Source organism: Corythoichthys intestinalis, chromosome 12 (genome assembly GCF_030265065.1).
Source record: "Corythoichthys intestinalis isolate RoL2023-P3 chromosome 12, ASM3026506v1, whole genome shotgun sequence".
Lineage (NCBI taxonomy): Eukaryota > Metazoa > Chordata > Actinopteri > Syngnathiformes > Syngnathidae > Corythoichthys > Corythoichthys intestinalis.
Genome location: NC_080406.1, coordinates 45,702,965 through 45,723,687, shown reverse-complemented (window position 1 = coordinate 45,723,687; position 20,723 = coordinate 45,702,965). Strand labels below are relative to the sequence as shown.

Sequence of the window (20,723 nt, the reverse complement as noted above, 5' to 3'; positions counted from 1 at the left end):
GTGTTCGTTATACTAATGGGCATTAATGCAGCCTCTGCCTGATTTCCTGCGGCCGTTCCTGCTCAAATTCCTGACTAAAAACTGGCTCCTTCATCGGTACTTTTGAATTAACTTGGAGTCGAATTGTTTTTTTTTTTTTTTTTGGAATTGAAAGCTAAAACTGACAAAATGGTGAGTGAATGCAATCCTCGATTACGTCACCGCCCAATTTACATAGTCTGTTGCTTATTGTTCGCTCAAAATAAACGAGTTTAGGTTAGCCTGCGTCATGCTAACATAGCACACGCTTCAGTCCATATACCTACCGGGAGAAACCATTCTAGTTTTCGTTTATGCGGCAACCGTATGTTAGCTAATGAAGAGCGCCTTTAAAATGTGAGCAAGCATTCAAATAGTGTAACTACCAGTAGCGTCCCTAAAGATTTATGGGAATGAAAGGTTTCGTCCCCAGTAAATACACAGGATTAAAGTTAATGTCAAAATTTCAAATATGTAATTTAACCTAATAAAGGGTGAGACGTTGGCTTTTTTGTCTGCCGGTACGAAAAGTAGCAATCAGCCAAATATAGCGAAACTAGTGAATGCTGCTTGACAAAACCAGTTATAAAGTGCCTGTGACAGCATTTAAAAAATCTTAAATAGGATTATCTGAATTTGAGCCATATTTTGAGACAATTCGACTTTATACAACAATTTGGCAAAGCGCAGATGACGAGAAATTAGTTTATCAATCTGCCGTTTACACCCGCCTGTCATAGCGCCCTAGCGTCCCCAGCTGGATGATGACGTCGGCAGGGTCACGATTTCATCTGATTTAGAATTCAGCCCATTGAGGGGGAAAAGATTCAGAACGAGGAAAATATGACAGAGAGGAGCAAAATGTCATGAATGTTTCAATCTCTCCAATATTTTTACAGAATATTTTTGTTATCTAAGTATTTTTCCCCAATTGCTGAATAAATGGTATGGTCATGACCAGTGTTGTTAATAACGGCGTTACAATATAACGGCGTTACTAACGGCGTTATTTTTTTTCAGTAGTGGGTAATCTAATTAATTACTTTTCTCATCTTGGCAACGCCGTTACCGTTACTGAGGACGGAAAGGCATGCGTTACTATGCGTCACTATATTGGTCGAAAAGTCTGAGGGAGACGGACTCACCGAGACGACAGAGCAGAGCAGGAGCGGAGAGGAGGCAAGAAAGTTGTGACGCCGAGCAAACGCGATGCTAGGTAGCTCCAATAATACATGTTGTAGCCGATAGCCGGACAAACTACGCCCGCATGTTATGGTAGGTATGGTAGACATGGTAGATATCACTTGTACTGTATATAGATATAACTAGATGCAAAATGACAGCCGCCATCTTAAAGCAGTAGGCTTTTTAGGACGGCTCTGTTGTAGAGAAGAACCTCGCGAACCTAAGTAACTTTTTATCTAAAATACTTCTAAATCGGCAAAATCTTGACTTGAATCTTTCTTTAAATGAAGAAACAGTTTTATAAACTTTCATATGTCGAAAGTAGAGAGAAGGGAACTAATGCAATAATGGGAGCAATTTTAACAACTTTTAACAGTTGATTCAGGGTAAAGGGTAAATTAGGGTAAAGAATTGGGCTCGGGCCAATTGTACCAAAAACCTCCACAAAAAACTTCACATAGTGTGGCCAATGTTTTTTTTTTTTTTTTTTTTTTTTTTTTTTGAGGGGAAAAAAAAAAAAAGTAATTATCACCAATTACTTTGCCAAGTAACTGATTACTCTTACATTCAGGTAATTGAGTTAGTAACGCAATTACTTTTTGGGAGAAGTAATTTGTAACTATAATTAATTACTTTTTTTCAGTAAGATTAACAACACTGGTCATGACAATAAATCTTGTGCTAAATGGAATATGAAATATTAAAAATGACTTTATTCAGTACGACAGGGCAAAATTACTGCAATATGATCAAAGCTGGCAACTTCTTCCTATCCCGAATGGTATTTTTTTGCCACTGGAGTTAGTCCGACTTTTGTCATTTCCCTGCCCCGGCTTCGGAGACAGAGGAAAGAGCATCTTTTTGCTGTGTCCATGGCAGCGCTCGTCGACGGGAATGATTGCCAAAAACAGCCCATTCTCGGTGGACAAACCGGCCGACATCGGAGCGGGGTGCTGCTCGTGGCCAAGCCGATGAAAGCGCATTCTCGGCGAGTACGCGACTAGGACCGAGTGGACTGGATCGGCCAGCCAAACAGGCTGACGTCGGAGCCGGGTGCTGCTCGTTGCCAAGCCAAGAAAAGCGCATTCTCGCCGGGCACGCCTTTATCGGCCAGCGACCATGGTATGGGACAAACCGCTGGTCGTTGGCCGTGTTGCCTTCTCGGAGGACAGGGAGTATTTTCAGTTCACCCACAACATGCAAGCCACCTCCTCATTAAAACGTGTGCCATGATCCCAGTATTTGACCTAAAACATGTAGCTTACTCAGCTCAACATGGTCGCACTGTTGTCGGACTTGTTTTGGCCATTATCAGTGGTGAACGGGAACTTTTTGAAGCCCAATCCTGGTGCAGCAACAAAAGCCTGCAGCACACTGTGCTGGCGTGATGTGAAAAATAAACAATCCGCAAAATCAGCTGAATTCGCAGTCATTCTGCATACTGTAGTATTGGCTGTATATTGAAGATGTTCATCCTGCTGACGTCACATTCGCATTATTCGTAAATCTAGTAAATCATCTATTTTCATGACCCGGGATTAAAAAAAATTTGAATTAATATATCGATCGCCTACACACGCATCCCAGTGGTCCATTTCATTCAGGACCATAAAATATCGCGTGAAATATGAACTAAACATGCTTTTTGCCGTCATATGCACTTTTAAAGAATGTCTTCATTAATACACCGTTAATTTGTGCTTGAATTCCATTCACATTTTTATTTAGATTTACATTTACAGTTTAAACACAAAACCCCCCCCCAAGTGACTGCTTGTTTCATAAAACTTGCAAGTCTAGTTACCGCTATATAGATGTTTCCGTGTTTCACGTTCTCCTGGCACTATACTTAAATCCATATTTGTAATATTGTGATATTTACTATATGCCTGTTTCATCTAGCGTGAATGTATCTCTTTGCACATCGGCCAAGCTGGAGTACAGATGGGCAATGCATGCTGGGAGCTTTACTGCCTGGAACATGGCATCGAGCCAGATGGACAAATGCCTACTAGAGGAGATGACCTGTGCAATACTTTCTTTCGTGAGACTAGAACTGGCAAGCATGTTCCTAGGGTTCTCTTTGTTGACCTGGAGCCCACTGTCATTGGTCAGTAACTTTGAATACTAATCGAAATTCATATTTTTGTTTAAAAAAAAAAGTTATTATTTGGAGCTTTAATGTTAATATTGTTATGACCACTAAAACATTCACCTTTGTTTTCCCACAGATGAGGTTCGTACAGGTACCTATCGTCAGCTGTTCTATCCAGAGCAGATGATTACAGGCAAGGAGGATGCTGCCAATAACTACGCCCGTGGTCACTATACCATTGGCAAGGAGATTATTGATCTGGTTCTAGATGGAACTCGCAAATTGGTAAGTGTTTTGAATATGTTAGTGTTGTGCCTGATTGTTGTTCAAGTAATTAGTTTTGATGTTGCTCATACTTGGTGTTCTCAGTTTGGGTTGATTAAAAATAAGACTGACTCCTGTTTCAGGCTGACCAATGTACTGACCTTCAAGGATTTCTCATCTTCCACTCCTTTGGTGGTGGTACCGGCTCTGGTTTCACATCCCTCCTCATGGAGCGACTTTCTGTTGATTATGGAAAGAAATCAAAACTTCAGTTTGCTGTCTATCCATCCCCTCAGGTGTCCACAGCTGTGGTAGAGCCTTATAACTCCATTTTGACAACTCACACCACTCTTGAGCACTTTGACTGCACTTTCATGGTGGACAACGAAGCAATCTATGACATCTGCCGCAGGAACCTCGACATTGAAAGGCCAACCTACACTAACTTAAACAGACTCATTGGCCAGATCGTGTCTTCCATAACAGTCTCACTTCGCTTTAATGGAGCCCTGAATGTTGACATAACTGAGTTCCAGACCAATTTGGTGCCCTATCCTCGTATCCATTTTCCTCTGGCCACATACGCCCCAGTCATCTCTGCAGAGAAAGCCTACCATGAACAGCTGTCTGTGGCCGACATCACCAATGCCTGCTTCGAGCCAGACAACCAGATGGTCAAATGCGATCCTCGTTATGGAAAATATATGGCTTGTTGTGTGCTGTTGTTTGTTGGTGATGTGGTTCCTAAAGATGTCAACTCTGCCATTGCTGCTCTGAAGTCCAAACGCACCATACAGTTTGTTGATTGGTGCCCTACTGGTTTCAAAGTAGGCATCAGCTTGCGACCTCCAACAGTGGTTCCTGGAGGAGATCTGGCTAAGGTGCAGAGGGCTGTATGTATGTTAAGCAACACCACAGCCTTTGGTGAGGCATGGGCCCGTTTGGACCGTAAATTTGATCTGATGTACGCTAAGAAAGCCTTTGTGCACTGGTATGTGGAAGAGGGAATGGAGGAAGGAGAATTCTCAGAGGCCAGAGAGGATATGGCAGCCTTGGAGAAGGATTACGAAGAGGTTGGTACTGACAGCATTAGGGATGAGGATGAATCGGGAGAGGAGTACTGAGGAGGCTGATCACCCAGGCCTAAGTAAGTTATCAGTAACGTGACATGTTCTACCTGTGGTAGTAATTGTTTGGCGTTAATGAACACGTCCAAACTGCATTTTTAGTGGCAGTTGGGAAACTTAAAATAATCAGATCTTTTCTGTTCTATCCAGGGATAAGGGATTATTTATTCATTTATTCATTCATTTTCCATGCCGCTTTTCCTCACGAGGGTCGCGGAGGTGCTGGAGCCTATCCTAGCTAACCAAGGCCAGTAGGTAGGGTGCACCCTGAACTGGTAGCCAGCCAATCGCAGGGCACAAGGAGACATAAAACCATTCACGGACATAGTCATACCTACGGACAATTTTTTAGAGTGTTCAATCAGCCTACCACACTTGTTTTTGGGAGAAAAACTCACACAGGCTCAGGGGGAACATGCAAACTCCACACAGGAAGGCTGAAGCCTGGGATTTGAACCCTTGATCTCAGAACTGTGAGGCTGACGTGCTAACCACTCAGCCAGCGTGCTTTATTTATTTCTTTGTCATTTTGTCTATTACTCAACAACAATTATCTGTTGCATGTTCATGTTCCCCTGCAAACCAATAGTTGTATGTTATATAAGGTTCTATACTGTAATGCATTCATTACAAATTTCCCAAAGCCACTTTTACATAAACTCTTGATGGTTTACTCTTGCTTATTTCAACGAGTCGCGTTTCTTTACAGGATTATAATTTATGAATATTGAAATAAAATGAAACCTGTTTGACATAGAGTATCCGGTGTATCCCTCCCTTGATTTGTGTAATTTCTTCAGTTTTAGTTGTATAAATCATGTTCCTCTCTAAAATAGTATTTATTGATTTTATGTAAAATAGGATTTTTAAGACTAGCAGAAGAGCGCCACCTGCTGAAAGTATACAGAAACGACAACCCAGTCCTGGAGCACGTGCTGTGCTTTAACATTTTCCAGAATTTATCCACATATCACTGGATTTGAGACAAAATTTAGGATGAAAACTAGTGTTCATGCCATTGACTTATTCTATCATTTGGGATACACACTACCGTTCAAAAGTTTGGGGGCCTCAAACTTTTGAACTATAGTGCATCATGGGATAGTGCGCACAGGCCCGCGCAAGTGGATAGTGAGGGGAATAGGAAAGTGCACCTACACCGGTTCAAAAGTTTGGGGTCAAAGCGACCCCGAAATTTTGAACGGTAGTGTATATAGATATATGGCGGAAAACACTCAGGTGACTTGAAGTTCCATTCTGAGACCCCCAATTTGGCCAAATTTCAAAATTGTCCTCTATGCATGTGCGATACATCATTGGAAAGCTTAAAATCTCAATTTTCTGGCAGAAGAACTGGAGGGCATTAAAAAAAAAAAAAAAAAAAAAAAACCCGCAAAACCCTAGTGAGAGCACACAAGAGCATGATTAAAGACACCGTGATTTTAACGAGATATTGTCGCGTACTCACCTCTTTTCGATCCAAAAACTCCATGTAGCCTGTATCACCGAGTTTCAAGACACAGCTGTGAATGGCCTCATCCGGATTTTGGGGGGATTTTGTGAGTGAGATATGGTAATATAACAAGTTTCGCATGAGGAAATCGCAGACATCAAGGAGTGGTCGAGATTTTCATATATTATTATTAGGGCTGTCAAAATTATCGCGTTAACGGGCGTTAATTAATTTTTTAAATTAATCACGTTAAAATATTTGACGCAATTAACGCAGATGTCCCGCTCAGACAGATTTAAATGACAGTACACTGAAACGCTCACTTGTTGTTATGGAGTTTTGCCGCCCTCTGCTGGCGCTTGGGTGAATGACCATCTCGCATATTGCCTCAAACAGATTACATCATATGAGGCCGTTTATGGACATTAAGAGTGAAGAGAATGCCACTGGCCGCTTAGGGGCAGCGCCGTTCCATACTCATGTTAATTCTTCTAAACGTGGGAAAATTAGTAGTTGTGAGACGTTTATGCTGTATTCACAATGCAATGCAAATTGCTATTTGTACTCCACACATATTTCGGTAAGTTTTCTTTCTTTTAGTGGCAATTATGTGTCTCTTGTTGTATTTTGGGTAAGATATGTACAAATATATGTTATACCGTAGAGGCGAGTGGACACAGGCATTCTTTGGACCGCGCCGTTTATTGGCAACTCCTTCACAACAAACATACAGTGGGGAGAACAAGTATTTGATACACTGCCAGTGGGTTTTCCCATTGGCAGTGTATCAAATACTTGTTCTCCCCACTGTAAGTATCGTTTAGTGAAAGCACAACAAAAATAATATTCCTATCTCTCCCCCAAAAAATAATGTTCACAAAAAGAAAAGCACTTCAGTCTATAGTAATGAGGCCCTATTCTGACACACAGTTAAACAACAATGAAAAATGAACTGGCATTCCATATCAAAATAGCTATGCAAAATACACGTAAAACTTAAGACTTTGGTCACTCTATTTTAATTATTGTTGTTTTTATACCTCTTATATTAACTACTTTTGATTGAAAATTTTACAAATTTTATTAAAACGAAAACATGAAGAGGGGTTTTAATATAAAATTACTATAAATTGTAACTATAACATTTATCGTTTAAGAACTACAAGTCTTTCTATCCTTGGATCACTTTAACAGAAAGAATGTTAATGCCATTTGTGGATTTATTGTTACAATAAACAAACACAGTACTTATGTTGTATGTATATATCCGTCGTGTGTCTTATCTTTCCATTCCAACAATAATTTACAGAAAAATATGGCATATTTTAGAGATGGTTTGAATTGCGATTAATTGCGATTAATTACGATTAATTAATTTTTAAGCTGTAATTAAATCGATTAAAAATTTTAATCGTTTGACAGCCCTAATTATTATTTACCCTTTTAAACGTTTTTTTTTTTTTTCTTTGTTTGGTTCGATTACCATCTAAAATATTGGGGGAAATGCGACAGTAACGAAAAAAAATAAAATTAAGCCATAGTTATGAGGTAGATATTCGTGACTTTTTTACAGACGCTAATTTTTTTCATAGTGTCGTAATTTGTTTAAAAGTTTAAAATATGCGAGTGATCAATTTTTTATTTTTCCAAACTAAATATTAGACATTAATTAATGATTGTAAGCTAAAAATGACAGACATTTCGAATAATAAATATGATTACTTACCTTCTTTTTATGGCTAGGTTTAAACAAAAGCGGTTGCGCGACGTCTGTAAACGGGGGTTTCCAGGGTAAAATGGACAAATTAAAAATAGTTGGCGACTTCATGCGCCATGAATCTGCTATGGCAGCATATAGACATATTGTATATAGGGGTGGGAATCGAAATCCGATTCCAATTCGGAACCGGTTCCGAGTGTTTCGAGGCCTCGACATCACAATGAAAAAGCCTTAACGATCCCTTTAACGATTCCTAAAGACGCGTATTGCGTCGCGTTGTGTCTTGTTGTGTCCAGACGCATCAAACTAGCATGGCGCCAAGAACGACTCGCTCCAAAGTTGGACTACACTTCACCAGGAAAGAGTGTGAAAATGAAAGGTTACTATGGGTAAGCACGAGCATTGCAGCCATAAACATAACAATGACAGCACGTAGGTTCAAACGCTCGAAAGTGTGTCTTCACTTCACGAGGAAAAATTACAACAAAGCGACTTGCAGTCATTGCAAGGTGGAGATAACTGCATCGGGAGGGAATAGACTGCACTGTCCTCACCGAGACAGCTATACAGCTAGCTAAACTCCGAAATGACGATACAGAAGACGTTGGTATAATTTGCTGACTTTATTCAACCATCACTTGAAGAGTGAAACTAAAAATAGAAATGAAACAAATCAATTTCGTCCCCAATAACAAACAGGTTTGCATCAACGTAAATCAGCGATGATTAGCTGCTAATAACAGTATGGTTAGCATTCGTTCGCTAGCATTAGCACATCGTTCAAACCACTACACAACTGGATTTAAGTGTCCGATCGCGAGTGGAAACACAACAACAACAACACAAAAGATTATACATACAGGCGTTGCCTCTGTAGATATTAACATTAACAAAGAACGTAGGCTCGTAGAAGTGTTTCCCTCTCTCACTTCGCACGCTCACTCGCTTGGATGCGGCATTTCTTCGGGTGCCCAAACTGCGGCCCGCGGCCCAAATACGGCCCGCCTCCACATTTGGTCCGGCCATTTTAAATTTTTTTTTTTTCTCAATCGTGTTATTTATTTCCTGGCCTTTTTCCTTGAAGAATTCAGAGCGGGTTATTTGGTTATTATCTATTTAATTAATAGTGTATTTATTATTAATTATTATTATTATATTATTATTTTTATTTTATTTACTTTCATTCCGTGAAGAATCCAGAAAGGGTTATTTGATTGTGGCTTTCTGAAAAACAATAATTTTTTACATTTATGCACTTCTGCAATCGTCACACTTTTTTTGTTACAAACTGACCCCGGCCCCTCATCAGAGAAGGGAAAAGTTATGTGGCCCTCACAGGAAAAGGTTTGGGGACCCCTGCTTTAACACATATTGCCAAACGCAGAACAACAACCTATCTCCCAATATATACCAATATTTTTTATTTCTATTAGATAAATGTTTCAGTAAAATGTTATACATTCTTGTGTATTTGCCACTTATTGCCACAGTTAACATTGAGGCTTTGGGCCTCTTTTGATCTCGTTGTGAGTTTGTAAGGTTGTGAGTTCTGATTAAACAAACTCGATGCCAATCAAAACGTTTGTTGTTCTTTTTCCCCAAATTAGAATCGATAAGAGAATCGATAAAGAATCGAATCGTTAAGCAATATCGATAATGGAATCGGAATCGTAAAAATCCTATCAATTCCCATCCCTAATTGTATATATATATATATATATATATATATATATATATATATATATATATATATATATATATATATATATATATATATATATATATATATATATATATATATATATATATACATATACTGTTGTGGTCAAAAGTTTACATACACTTGTGAAGAACGTAATGTAATGGCTCTCTTGAGTTTCCATTTATTTCTACAACTGATTTTTCTCTGATAGAGTGATTGGAACAGATACTTCTTTGTCACAAAAAACATTCATGAAGTTTGGTTCTTTTATGACTTTATTATGGGTGAACAGAAAAAAGTGATCAAATCTGCTGGGTCAAAAATATACATACAGCAGCGCTAATATTTGGTAACATGTCCCTTGGCCATTTTCACTTCAATTAGGCGCTTTTGGTAGCCATCCACAAGCTTCTGGTTGAATCTTTGACCACTCCTCTTGACAGAATTGGTGCAGTTCAGTTAAATTTGATGGCTTTCTGACATGGACTTGTTTCTTCAGCATTGTCCACAAGTTCTCAATGGGGTTTAAGTCAGGACTTTGGGAAGGCCATTCGAAAACCTTAATTCTAGCCTGATTTAGCCATTCCATTACCACTTTTGATGTGTGTTTGGGGTCATTGTCCTGTTGGAACACCCAACTGCACCCAAGACCCAATCTTTGGGCTGATGACGTTAGGTTATCTTGAAGAATTTGAAGGTAATCCTCCTTCTTCATTATCCCATACACTCTCTGTAAAGCACCAGTTCCATTGGCAGCAAAATAGCCCCACAGCATAATACTACCACCGCCGTGCTTGACGGTAGGCATGGTGTACTTGGGGTTAAAGGCCTCACCTTTTCTCCTCCAAACATATTGCTGGGCATTGTGGCCAAAAAACTCGATTTTTGTTTCGTCTGACCACAGAACTTTCCTCCAGAAGGTCTTATCTTTGTCCATGTGATCAGCAGCAAACTTCAGTCGAGCCTTAAGGTGCCGCTTTTGGAGCAAGGGCTTCCTTCATGCACGGCAGCCGCTCAGTCCATGGAGATGCAAAACACGCTTGACTGTGGACACTGACACCTGTGTTCCAACAGCTTCTAATTCTTGGCAGATCTGCTTTTTGGTGATTCTTGGTTGAATCTTCACCTTCCTGACCAATTTTCTCTCAGCAGCAGGTGGTAGCTTGCGTTTTCTTCCTGATCGTGGCAGTGACAAAACAGTGCCATGCACTTTATACTAACAAACAATTGTTTGCACTGTTGCTCTTGGGACCTGCAGCTGCTTTGAAATGGCTCCAAGTGACTTTCCTGACTTGTTCAAGTCAATGATTCGCTATTTTCAGATCCATGTATGTATATTTTTGACCCAGCAGATTTGATCACTTTTTCTGTTAACCCATAATAAAGTCATAAAAGAACCAAACTTCATGAATGTTTTTTGTGACAAAGAAGTATCTGTTCCAATCACTCTATCGGAGAAAAATCAGAGTTGTAGAAATAACTGGAAACTCAAGAGAGCCATGACATTATGTTCTTCACAAGTGTATGTAAACTTTAGATGACAACAATACATACATATATATATATATATATATATATATATATATATATATATATATATATATATATATATATATATATATATATATATATATATATATATATATATATATATATATATATATATACAGTGGTACCTCTACATACGAAGTTAATCCGTTCCAGGACCTTGTTTGTAAGTCGAAATGGTCGTATGTCGAGCAGGATTTTCCCATAGGAATACATTATAATTCCATTAATTCGTTCCACAGCCCAAAAACCTGCACTAAATCCTTAAAAAATACTGCTGGTGCTATTACAAATGGCAATTACACGTAGCAAAACAAATAAATTATAAATCAAAATTGGAATAATGTAATAAAAAGAATAATAATAATTCCTGTAATAGTGTAACGAATCGGGTTCTAATAAGGCGGACGTTTTTTTGTGTACCTGAACGCACCGCAGGGCTCACGTGCCAGAGACAGACCGGTGAGCTTGAGTTTCACTTTCACTTTGAATGTTCTCTTGAGAACACCATCAATTGCGGCAGACAGCAGGCGTTTTGTGTTGAATAAGTTGTAAAAGAAATGATGAAAACGTGGCGAAGCTGGCGATTTCTTTGGAGACAATAAGAATTGTCAGCTTAATTTATAAAGACTGGCGAACGATGGTCGGAGGAGGACCGTGGAGATGTATTGTTGAGCCATTTCACGGATGCCCACCCCACGCTCATATTTTTCTGTCATTTGCATCTTCATTTCGAAGGTAAGCATCAACTTTTTCCTTGTTTCACCACCTGTACCAACCTTTTCTGAAACCTGTGTTGATTTGTCACACAAGAAAATCCGCCGTGCATTCGTCTGCGGTGCTGCCATTGTCGTCGTATTTCGAGCATGTCGTCGGATGTAGAAACAAATGGCGAGTCAAATTTTACGTCGGATGTCGAAAAGTTCGTGTGTCGAAGCGATCGTATGTAGAGGTACCACTGTATATAATTTTTAAAAATTAATCACGTTAAAATATTTGACGCAATTAACGCACATGTCCCGCTCAGACAGTATTCTGCCTTTTGGTAAGTTTTACAGCAAAGCTTTTTGTGCTGTCTAACAGCGAACTCTTGTGGTCGCTTTGCGACATGGTTTATTGTTTTCATGCCAGTTCAATATAGCTGCACGACGTGTCGGGCTGACGCCTATGTTGTAATGTTGTGCTTATATGATCCTTGGTCAAGATTTGTCCGTAAGTATGGTTGTTGTAAAGAATGTACATATTATGTTAGTAAGCGAAATGTTATATTTTTTGTATGAGACACTTTTTGTTTATGTTTAGTGAACCTGTATAGCGTGCTAAGCTAACCTTGTTGCTAACGCAATGCTTGTGTACTTTTTTTTGTAGTTTTATGACGGTCTAAAGAGGACAACGGTTTGAGGCCATTCTATTAATAAATTAGATGAAAAAGGAAGAAGTCTGATTATTAAGGCGTCGTTCACTAGCTGTCTAGCTTTGGAAAAAGTAGACGCTTCGGAGTGAGGACAGCATAGACAGATTTAAATAACAGTAGAGTGAAATACCCACTACAGTCCTTATGTACCGTATGTTGAATGTATATATCTATCTTGTGTCTTATCTTTGCATTCCCACAATTTATTTTACAGAATATATATATATAATTTTCAGAAAAATATGGCATATTTCATAGATGGTTTGAATTGCGATTAATTACGATTAATTAATTTTTAAGCTGTAATTAACTCGATTAAAAATTTTAATCGTTTGACAGCCCTATATATACATATATATAGACTAGACTGAAAAAGCAATTTCTGCTCTTGCACTACTCTTTAAAAGAAACTGCTGTATTTTAAGCAAAAGAACTGTTGTGTTTGATAGAACAATATGTCTATATGCTGCCATAGCAGATTCATGGCGCATTAAGTCCCCAAACTATTTTTAATTTGTCTGTTTTACCCTGAAAACCCCCGTTTACAGACATCACGCAACCGCTTTTGTTTCATTCCCAGCCATAAAAAGAAGCTCAGTAATTATATTTATTATTCGAATTCGTCATTTTTAGCTTAGAATAATTAATTGATGTCTAATGTTTTGTTTTAAAAAAAATGACTTTAAAAATGTATTCACTTGCATATTTTAAACTTTTAAACAAATGACGTCACAATGAAAAAAAATGGTGTCTGTAAAAAAGTCACGGATATCTACCTCATAATTATCACTTAATTGTATTTTTTTTTTTTTTTGTTACTGTCACATTTTCTCAGAAATGTTAGATGATAAACAATCCAAACAAAGAAAAATTGAAAAAAAAAACAACGTTTAGAATGGTAAATATATAAAAAAGAAAATATCGACCACTCCTTGATGTCTGCGATTTCTGCATCGCGACCCTTGTTATATGACCGTGTTGCACCCATAAAATCCCCCCAAAAATCTAGCTGTGGCAATTCACAGCTGTGTCTTGACACTCAGTGATACGTGCTATATGGAGTTTTTGGATCGAAACAAGGTAAGTACGCTATAATATCTCGTTAAAGTCATGGCGTCTGTAATTCTGCTCTCGCGTGCTCTCACCTCCAGATAGGGTTTTGCTTTTTAAAAAACATAAAAAAAAAAAAAAAAAAAAAAAAACGAAAAAAAGAAAAAGGAGATTTTAAGCTTTCCAATGATGTATCACACATACATATCGGTCAATTTTGAAATTTGGCCAAATTGGGGGTCTCAGAGCGGAACTTCAAGTCACCTAAATGTGTTTTCCGCCATATATAGTTACATGTTTTAGTGCTGTCAAATTTATCGTGTTAACGGGCTGTAATCAATTTTTTAAAAATTTATCACATTCAAATATTTGACGCATTTAACGCATGCGCGGAATGACCCGCTCATGCATTGCCTCAAACAGATTACAATGACGCCGTTTTTTGCACATAATAAGAGGCATAAAAAAGCGAGTGGACACAGGGGTTCATTGGACAGCGCCGTTTATTGGCATAAGCTTCGGCAACTCCTCCAAAACAAACATAGGTATCATTTAGTGAAAGCACAACAAAAATAATATTCCTATCTCTAAAAAAAAAATGTTCACAAAAAGAAAAGCGCTTCAATCTGTATTAATAAGGCCCTATTCTCACACAGTTAAACAACAATGCAAAGTGAACTGGCATTCCCAATCTAAATAGCTATGCAAAATACAAATACAACTTGCTCAGAATTTGGTCAAACTCTATTCAAACATTTCGTTTAGCTCAACAAATACACTGGATGGCAATATTTAGTCACAATATACAAACTATCAGAGGTCTTGTATGTTGTGAAGCCAACACTCAAATGAACGTAAGGTACAATGAACCCGGAAACTACGACGTCAGTCGAGGGGCAAAACGCACTCGTTGGCTAGATCTCTAATTAGTTTAAAACTCGACATTGACACCTTGTGGTGTATTTCAGTCACTACCTTACGGAGTTAAAGACACTGTGGAAGAATGGCAGGGAGCCCATATAATGACCTGCTCGGTGACGTCAACAATGGCGAGCTACTAGTTTGTTTTTTGATTGAAAATTTTACAAATTTTATTAAAACAAAAACATTAAGAGGGGATTTAATATAAAATTACTATAACTTGTACAACATTTTTCTTTGAAGAACTACAAGTCTTTCTATCTGTGGATCCCATTAACAGAAAGAATGTTTAACCCATCTCACTTTTGGGCCGGATAGCAACAGTCAAAATGAAAGTATTACCACAAATAAACTATTTGTTCTCAATGATCCCCTTTAAACCCACTCAAAAATGGTTTCAAGACCTAGACTCAGCCGTCACAAAATTCTACTTTAAAAACAAGAAAAACAGAATTAGCCTTGCCAAATTGCAAAGAAATAAACCAGAGGGGGGTCTAGAGGCCCCTAATTTCCAACACTATTATATAGCAAATCAAATACAATATCTTATTAGGTGGTTATATCTTAACACTGAACAACAGTCATGGCTAGAATTAGAGCAAACAGACTGCAACCAAATACAATTGGCAAACCTCCCCTTTATTAGCTCTAGTATTAAGCACCATAGCTGCTTCAAAAACCCAATGATAGCATGTACCTTGAAAGCCTGGTGGAGAGGTATGGAAATTACGCAATCACAACAAACCCCGTGTAAATTCTCACCAATCTGGCACAACCCAGACTTTGGAGTTAATAAAATTCCTATTTATTTCAGCGCATGGGATGATTCGGGAATAAACCAGTTACAGCATTTGTTTAAAGATAATACATTCATGTCATATGAAAAAATAATGCAAGATTTCCAGATCAAAGGGGTCAATTTCCTGCAATACAATAAAATCAGGGCAGCCATCAGAAGCAAATTTCCATCACTAACGGGTACGTTAGACCCACCACCTTTCGTAAATAAAATAATAAATATACATCCTCAACAAAAAAAAAATACTTTCAAAAGTATATAAAGCCCTCTCATGTAACAACTCTACTTGCCTACCAATCGAAAAATGGAATAACGAACTTTCGGTAACATTAGATAATAACTATTGGTCCAACATCTGTAAAAATACATTTATAATGACAAAGAATAAGAACCTTCAGCTTATACAGTTCAAAATACTGCACAGATGGCATATTACTCAATCTAAAATGCACAAAATGGGGTTCTCCCAATCCGATAAATGTACAAACTGCAACGAAGATACTTCAGATACATACTTTCATGCTCTTTGGCAATGTAAACCAATACAAGATTTCTGGGCACAGGTAACGAAGAAACTCTCTTTCCTATTGAACTGCAGGATTCCATTGTCTCCAACTCTTTGTCTGCTTGGCGATCTGAATACAGTGAATATCTCTATCCATCAAACCCGTCCACTACTAGCAAGCCTAACGATAGCCAAAAAAACAATTTTGTTGAATTGGAAAAACAAACAAAACATTAGCATTAACCAATGGCTAAATCTAATCATTGAATATATAACATTAGAGAAAATATCTGCCAAACAGACAAATAAAATGGACAAATACGAACAACAGTGGGAAACGGTCGCAAGAATGATGAACATAGAATAAGAATTCTCTCTCACCTGCGAAGGAATGCCACAAAAATAATAAAAATGTACACATAAATTGATGTATGCGGGGTGTCCAGGGAAGTTGTATGCATCCTTCTGCAGCTGGAAACAGGACATGTTTAAATCCAAACTGTTTTGTACACTCCCAACAGCATGTAATAAATACACTTTCTTCCTTCACAGTTTAGTCGGTCAATGGGCTTATTTTACAAGGATACTCATAGACAATTTGGTTTCCAGCTGCTGGGGAACATATGCAACTTTTTTTTGGAACACCCTATATATTATCAGACTTGGAACAATTAAGGAACTATGCGTAAATAATACACTTCACCGGTCCTTGGCATACATCTAATGGTGTTTAAAAAACCTCTTCTTCTGTCAGCTTTACAGGTGGAGTTTGTTGGCGTCCTGCCCTGGGCCGTCCCGTCGCCGGTCTTGGCCCCCGGGATTTTCGGCCGGGGCTTGTCTGGTTGCGTCTGGCTTTGCGGGGGTCCCGTCGGGCGCGCGCTGGTGTCGTGGGCGGGTGGGGGGGCCGCGCGGGTGCCGGTCCGGGGCCGCGGCCCTTCCCCGGCCGGCCGGGGTGGGGTGGGGTGGGGTTGGGGTGGGGGCCGGGGGGTGCATGCGGCAGCCATGATTCCCTCCCAGGTCCGCCCGGCCGGAGCCGCGTCTTCCTGTACCGGGTGCCGGGGAGGTGCCCTCTGGTGTCATGCCGCGCGCCCCTCCTGGCCCAGGGGTGGGTTGTGGGGGGCGCGCTTCCGTCCCCTTGGTCTGCTTCCGGCCCTGTCCGCCTCCCTGGGCCGCGGCGGCCGCTGCTGCCCCCCGGCAGGCGGGGTCGTTGGCGGGGCCTCTTGGGGCCCGCGGGGCCTTGGGTGAGGCTTGCTGTCCCTTGCCGGTGGGGTGGACGTCCCCTGGTCGCCGGCGCTTGGTGTGGCGCCTGCTCGGAGTGCGGGGTGGGTGCTCGGTGGGTGGGGGGGGGAGGGTGGGCGGTCGCGGAGGCGCCGTGGGTGGTCTGGGGCGGAGATTGATCGGGGCCCTGACGCCTCTTCTGCCCTGCGGCCGGTGGTTCTGGTGGACGGGGCCACACCCGCGGGAGCCTGCCTCTTAACTCACGCACTTCTCACTTCGGCACTGTAAATATTTTTCACCTTGGCACTTACATGCTCATACATTTCTCCGGGGAGAGTTGGGACGGGGCTTTACAGTCCCGGCCCGGCTCCCCCCTGTTTTTAATGCACCACACACCAAGGTTGTGGGATGGTTGGGACCTGTTGGGGGTGGGGGTACCTCACGGCTGCCTCCTCACCACAGGCCCCGCCATCTCTGCACCTTTTTTAAATGCACCACACATCATACTCCACAGGAGAGCTCTGGCAAAGGGCGGTGGGACGGGCGGCTGGGCAGAAGCTCCATGCTGCGGTCCCACTGCCCCAAGCCAAGCTCTCCTATTTTAATGCATACATTGCACTACCCTCCCCTCACACCCCCATCACGGTGCTGGGTGATGGCTGCCAGTCGGGAACCTGGCAGCCACAGTAATAGGGTGGTAGGTGGGTCCCACACTTTTTTATATGGCGTGGCTCCTGGGGTGTGGCCTCCCCTCTGCCTCGGCTGCCGGCCGCGGGAGTAGGTTGGGGGGTCGGGTCTCCGATCTTGCATCGCCCCGTGGCAGTTCCTGGGTGTTCTCCTGCCTCCGCCTTCCCCTCTCTTCTCTGGCTGGGCATCCGCCCTGCGCTCCGTCGCGGGTCGCTGACTGGGCGCCGGTGTATCAGCGGGGTGTCGCCTGCACCGGCGGGGGACCCTGCCTTGCCTGGGGCTTGGTGGGCTGCTGGGGGTCCCGTGGCGTGCCGGTTGGGGGGCTGCGGCTGTGGCTCGTGGCCCGGGTGGGCGGGAGGGGGTGGGTGTAGGCGTGGGGTTGGTGATGCGTCCCCTCCTGCCATCCCTGAAGGCCGGTTGATGGGTGCGCGGGTGGCCCGGGGGACCACCCTGGGTCCCGGGGGGGGGGGACGATGGCTCCTTTGCTGGGCTGCGGGAGGAGGGATGGGCTGCGCATGGCCCCCCGCCCCCGCCCTCCCTCCCTCCCCGGGCTGGCTGGGTGGGGGCTGTGGCCCTGGGTTGGCGCCCGCGCGGCTTCTCCGCCCGTCTGCGTGGCTGTCGCGCGCCCGGTGGGGCCTGCGTGCTGCTGGATGTGGTAGGGCATTCTTGGGTCGGGGGTCCCGGTGCCGGGATTGGCGATGCGGCGGCGTAGGGTTGGTCGCCAACGGGCTTACTCATAAGAGATTCACACGATTACTGGGTTCTAGATCACAGAACTGATTTGTGTACACTCTACCCCTTTCAATCACTTAGCTTATAGGCTTATAGACACCCCCACCCCCATTCTCCTCTTTCACTGGCCAATAGGCCCCCACATGGTGTAAACCGGAAATACATCTCTCTGACGATAGCACCAGCATATTAGTAACTAGTTTAGATGTTCAATGTATTTCTAGTTGTTGTTTGTGTATGTGTTTCTTTTCCTTCTTCTCTTGTATTTCTTTTCTTCTGTCCCCCCATAATCCCTTCCTGTTCGCTGCTTTGTCATAATAAAAAGGTATTTTGAATGATCACAATGGGAGTATGTCAGACTCTCAATGTGAAACATTAAAACTGTTCAGAATCTGGGCACTTAGACTTCCATTCTCTGTGTCAAACAGCTGAACAGGACAGGTTTAAAAAAAAAAAAAAAAAAAAAAAAAAAAGAAAGAATGTTTAATGTTAATGCCATCTTGTGGTTTTATTGTTATAATAAAGAAATACTGTACATCTGTCTTATGTCTTATCTTTCCATTCCAACAATGATTTTTTGATATTTTTTTTATTAATAATTAAATTGCGATTAATTACGATTTATTAATTTTAAGCTGTGATTAGCTCGATTAAAAATTTTGATCGCTTGATAGCCCTAATAAATATACACTCACCGGCCACTTTATTGGGTACACCTGTCCAACTGCTGGTTAACACTTAATTTCTAATCAGCCAATCACAAGGCGGCAACTCAGTGCATTTAGGCATGTAGACGTGGTTTAAGACAATCTCCTGCATTTCAAACCGAGCATCAGTATGGGGAAGAAATGTGATTTGAGTGACTTTGAATGGGGCATGGTTGTTGGTGCCAGAAGGGCTGGTCTGAGTATTTCAGAAACTGCTGATCTACTGGGATTTTCCCGCACAACCATCTCTAGGGTTTCCAGAGAATGGTCCGAAAAAGAAAAAATATCCAGTGAGCGGCAGTTCTGTGGGCGGAAATGCCTTGTTGATGCCAGAGGTCAGAGGAGAATGGCCAGACTGGTTCGAACTAATAGAAAGGCAACAGTGACCCAAAAAACCACCTGTTACAACCAAGGTAGGCAGAAGAGCATCTCTGAATGCACAGTACGTCGAACTTTGAGGCAGATGGGCTACAGCAGCAGAAGACCACGCCGGGTGCCACTCCTTTCAGCTAAGAACAGGAAACTGAGGCTACAATTTGAACAAGTTCATCGAAATTGGACAATAGAAGATTGGAAAAACGTTGCCTGGTCTGATGAGTCTCGATTTCTGCTGCGACATTCGGATGGTAGGGTCAGAATTTGGCGTCAACAACATGAAAGCATGGATCCATCCTGCCTTGTATCAACGGTTCAGGCTGGTGGTGGTGTAATGGTGTGGGGAATATCTTCTTGGCACTCTTTGGGCCCCTTGGTACCAACTGAGCATCGTTGGAATGCCACAGCCTACCTGAGTATTGTTGCTGACCATGTCCATCCCTTTATGACCACAATGTACCCAACTTCTGATGGCTACTTTCAGCAGGATAATATGTCATGTCATAGAGCTGGAATCATCTCAGACTGGTTTCTTGAACATGACAATGAGTTCACTGTACTTAAATGGCCTCCACAGTCACCAGATCTCAATCCAATATAGCATCTTTTGGATGTGATGGAACGGGAGATTCGCATCATGGATGTGCAGCTGACAAATCTGCACCAACTGTGTGATGGCATCATGTCAATATGGACGAAACTCTCTGAGGAATGCTTCCAGCACCTTGTTGAATCTATGCTACGAAGAATTGAGGCAGTTCTGAAGGCAAAAGGGGGTCCAACCCGTTACGAGCGTGGTGTACCTAATAAAGTGGCCGGTGAGTGTATATATCTTTTTTAATTATTACACAATATGATTTTAGGGTTTTAAATATTTCTGTGTATAGTGATTAATCCGTTCCACAGCAACAGGCCGACGACATGTTGCATTGAGGACGCGTCCAAAATGGGATATCTTGGTAATGTCTTTGATCAGACGGATTGTGTTACATCCCGCGTTTGTTCGTCTTTTCACTTAACTAAAAGTGAAGATAGTGTTGTACATTTGTAATTCAATTCATTTTAATTAACAAGAGCAACACTTCCATGTGCAGTTATGTATAAAATATATTTTAAAAAATCTTTGGCGTATTGATACCAAGATAAACGAGTTACATGGAACGCAGCACTTGGGGGCGTGTCTAATGACGTCTTCAAACTCCG

General features: G+C 41.4%; 1 protein-coding gene across 3 annotated transcripts; it reads left to right on the top strand.

Moving 5' to 3' along the window:
* The first annotated feature begins 13 nt into the window (after positions 1 to 13).
* On the top strand, positions 14 to 19,479 carry LOC130927424 (tubulin alpha chain-like). 3 transcript variants are annotated; one of them, XM_057853240.1, is made up of 5 exons: positions 14 to 171; positions 3,106 to 3,313; positions 3,435 to 3,583; positions 3,706 to 4,709; positions 19,398 to 19,479. In XM_057853240.1, the coding sequence occupies exons 1-4, from the start codon at positions 169 to 171 to the stop codon at positions 4,684 to 4,686; spliced, it is 1,341 nt and encodes a 446-aa protein (XP_057709223.1). In that variant the 5' UTR covers positions 14 to 168; the 3' UTR covers positions 4,687 to 4,709; positions 19,398 to 19,479. The 3 variants fall into 3 exon arrangements, with proteins under 3 accessions (XP_057709223.1, XP_057709222.1, XP_057709224.1); XM_057853239.1 differs by lacking the exon at positions 19,398 to 19,479 and having other exon boundaries at positions 3,706 to 6,856; XM_057853241.1 differs by lacking the exons at positions 14 to 171; positions 19,398 to 19,479 and having other exon boundaries at positions 1,328 to 3,313; positions 3,706 to 6,856.
* Positions 19,480 to 20,723: the final 1,244 nt, after the last annotated feature.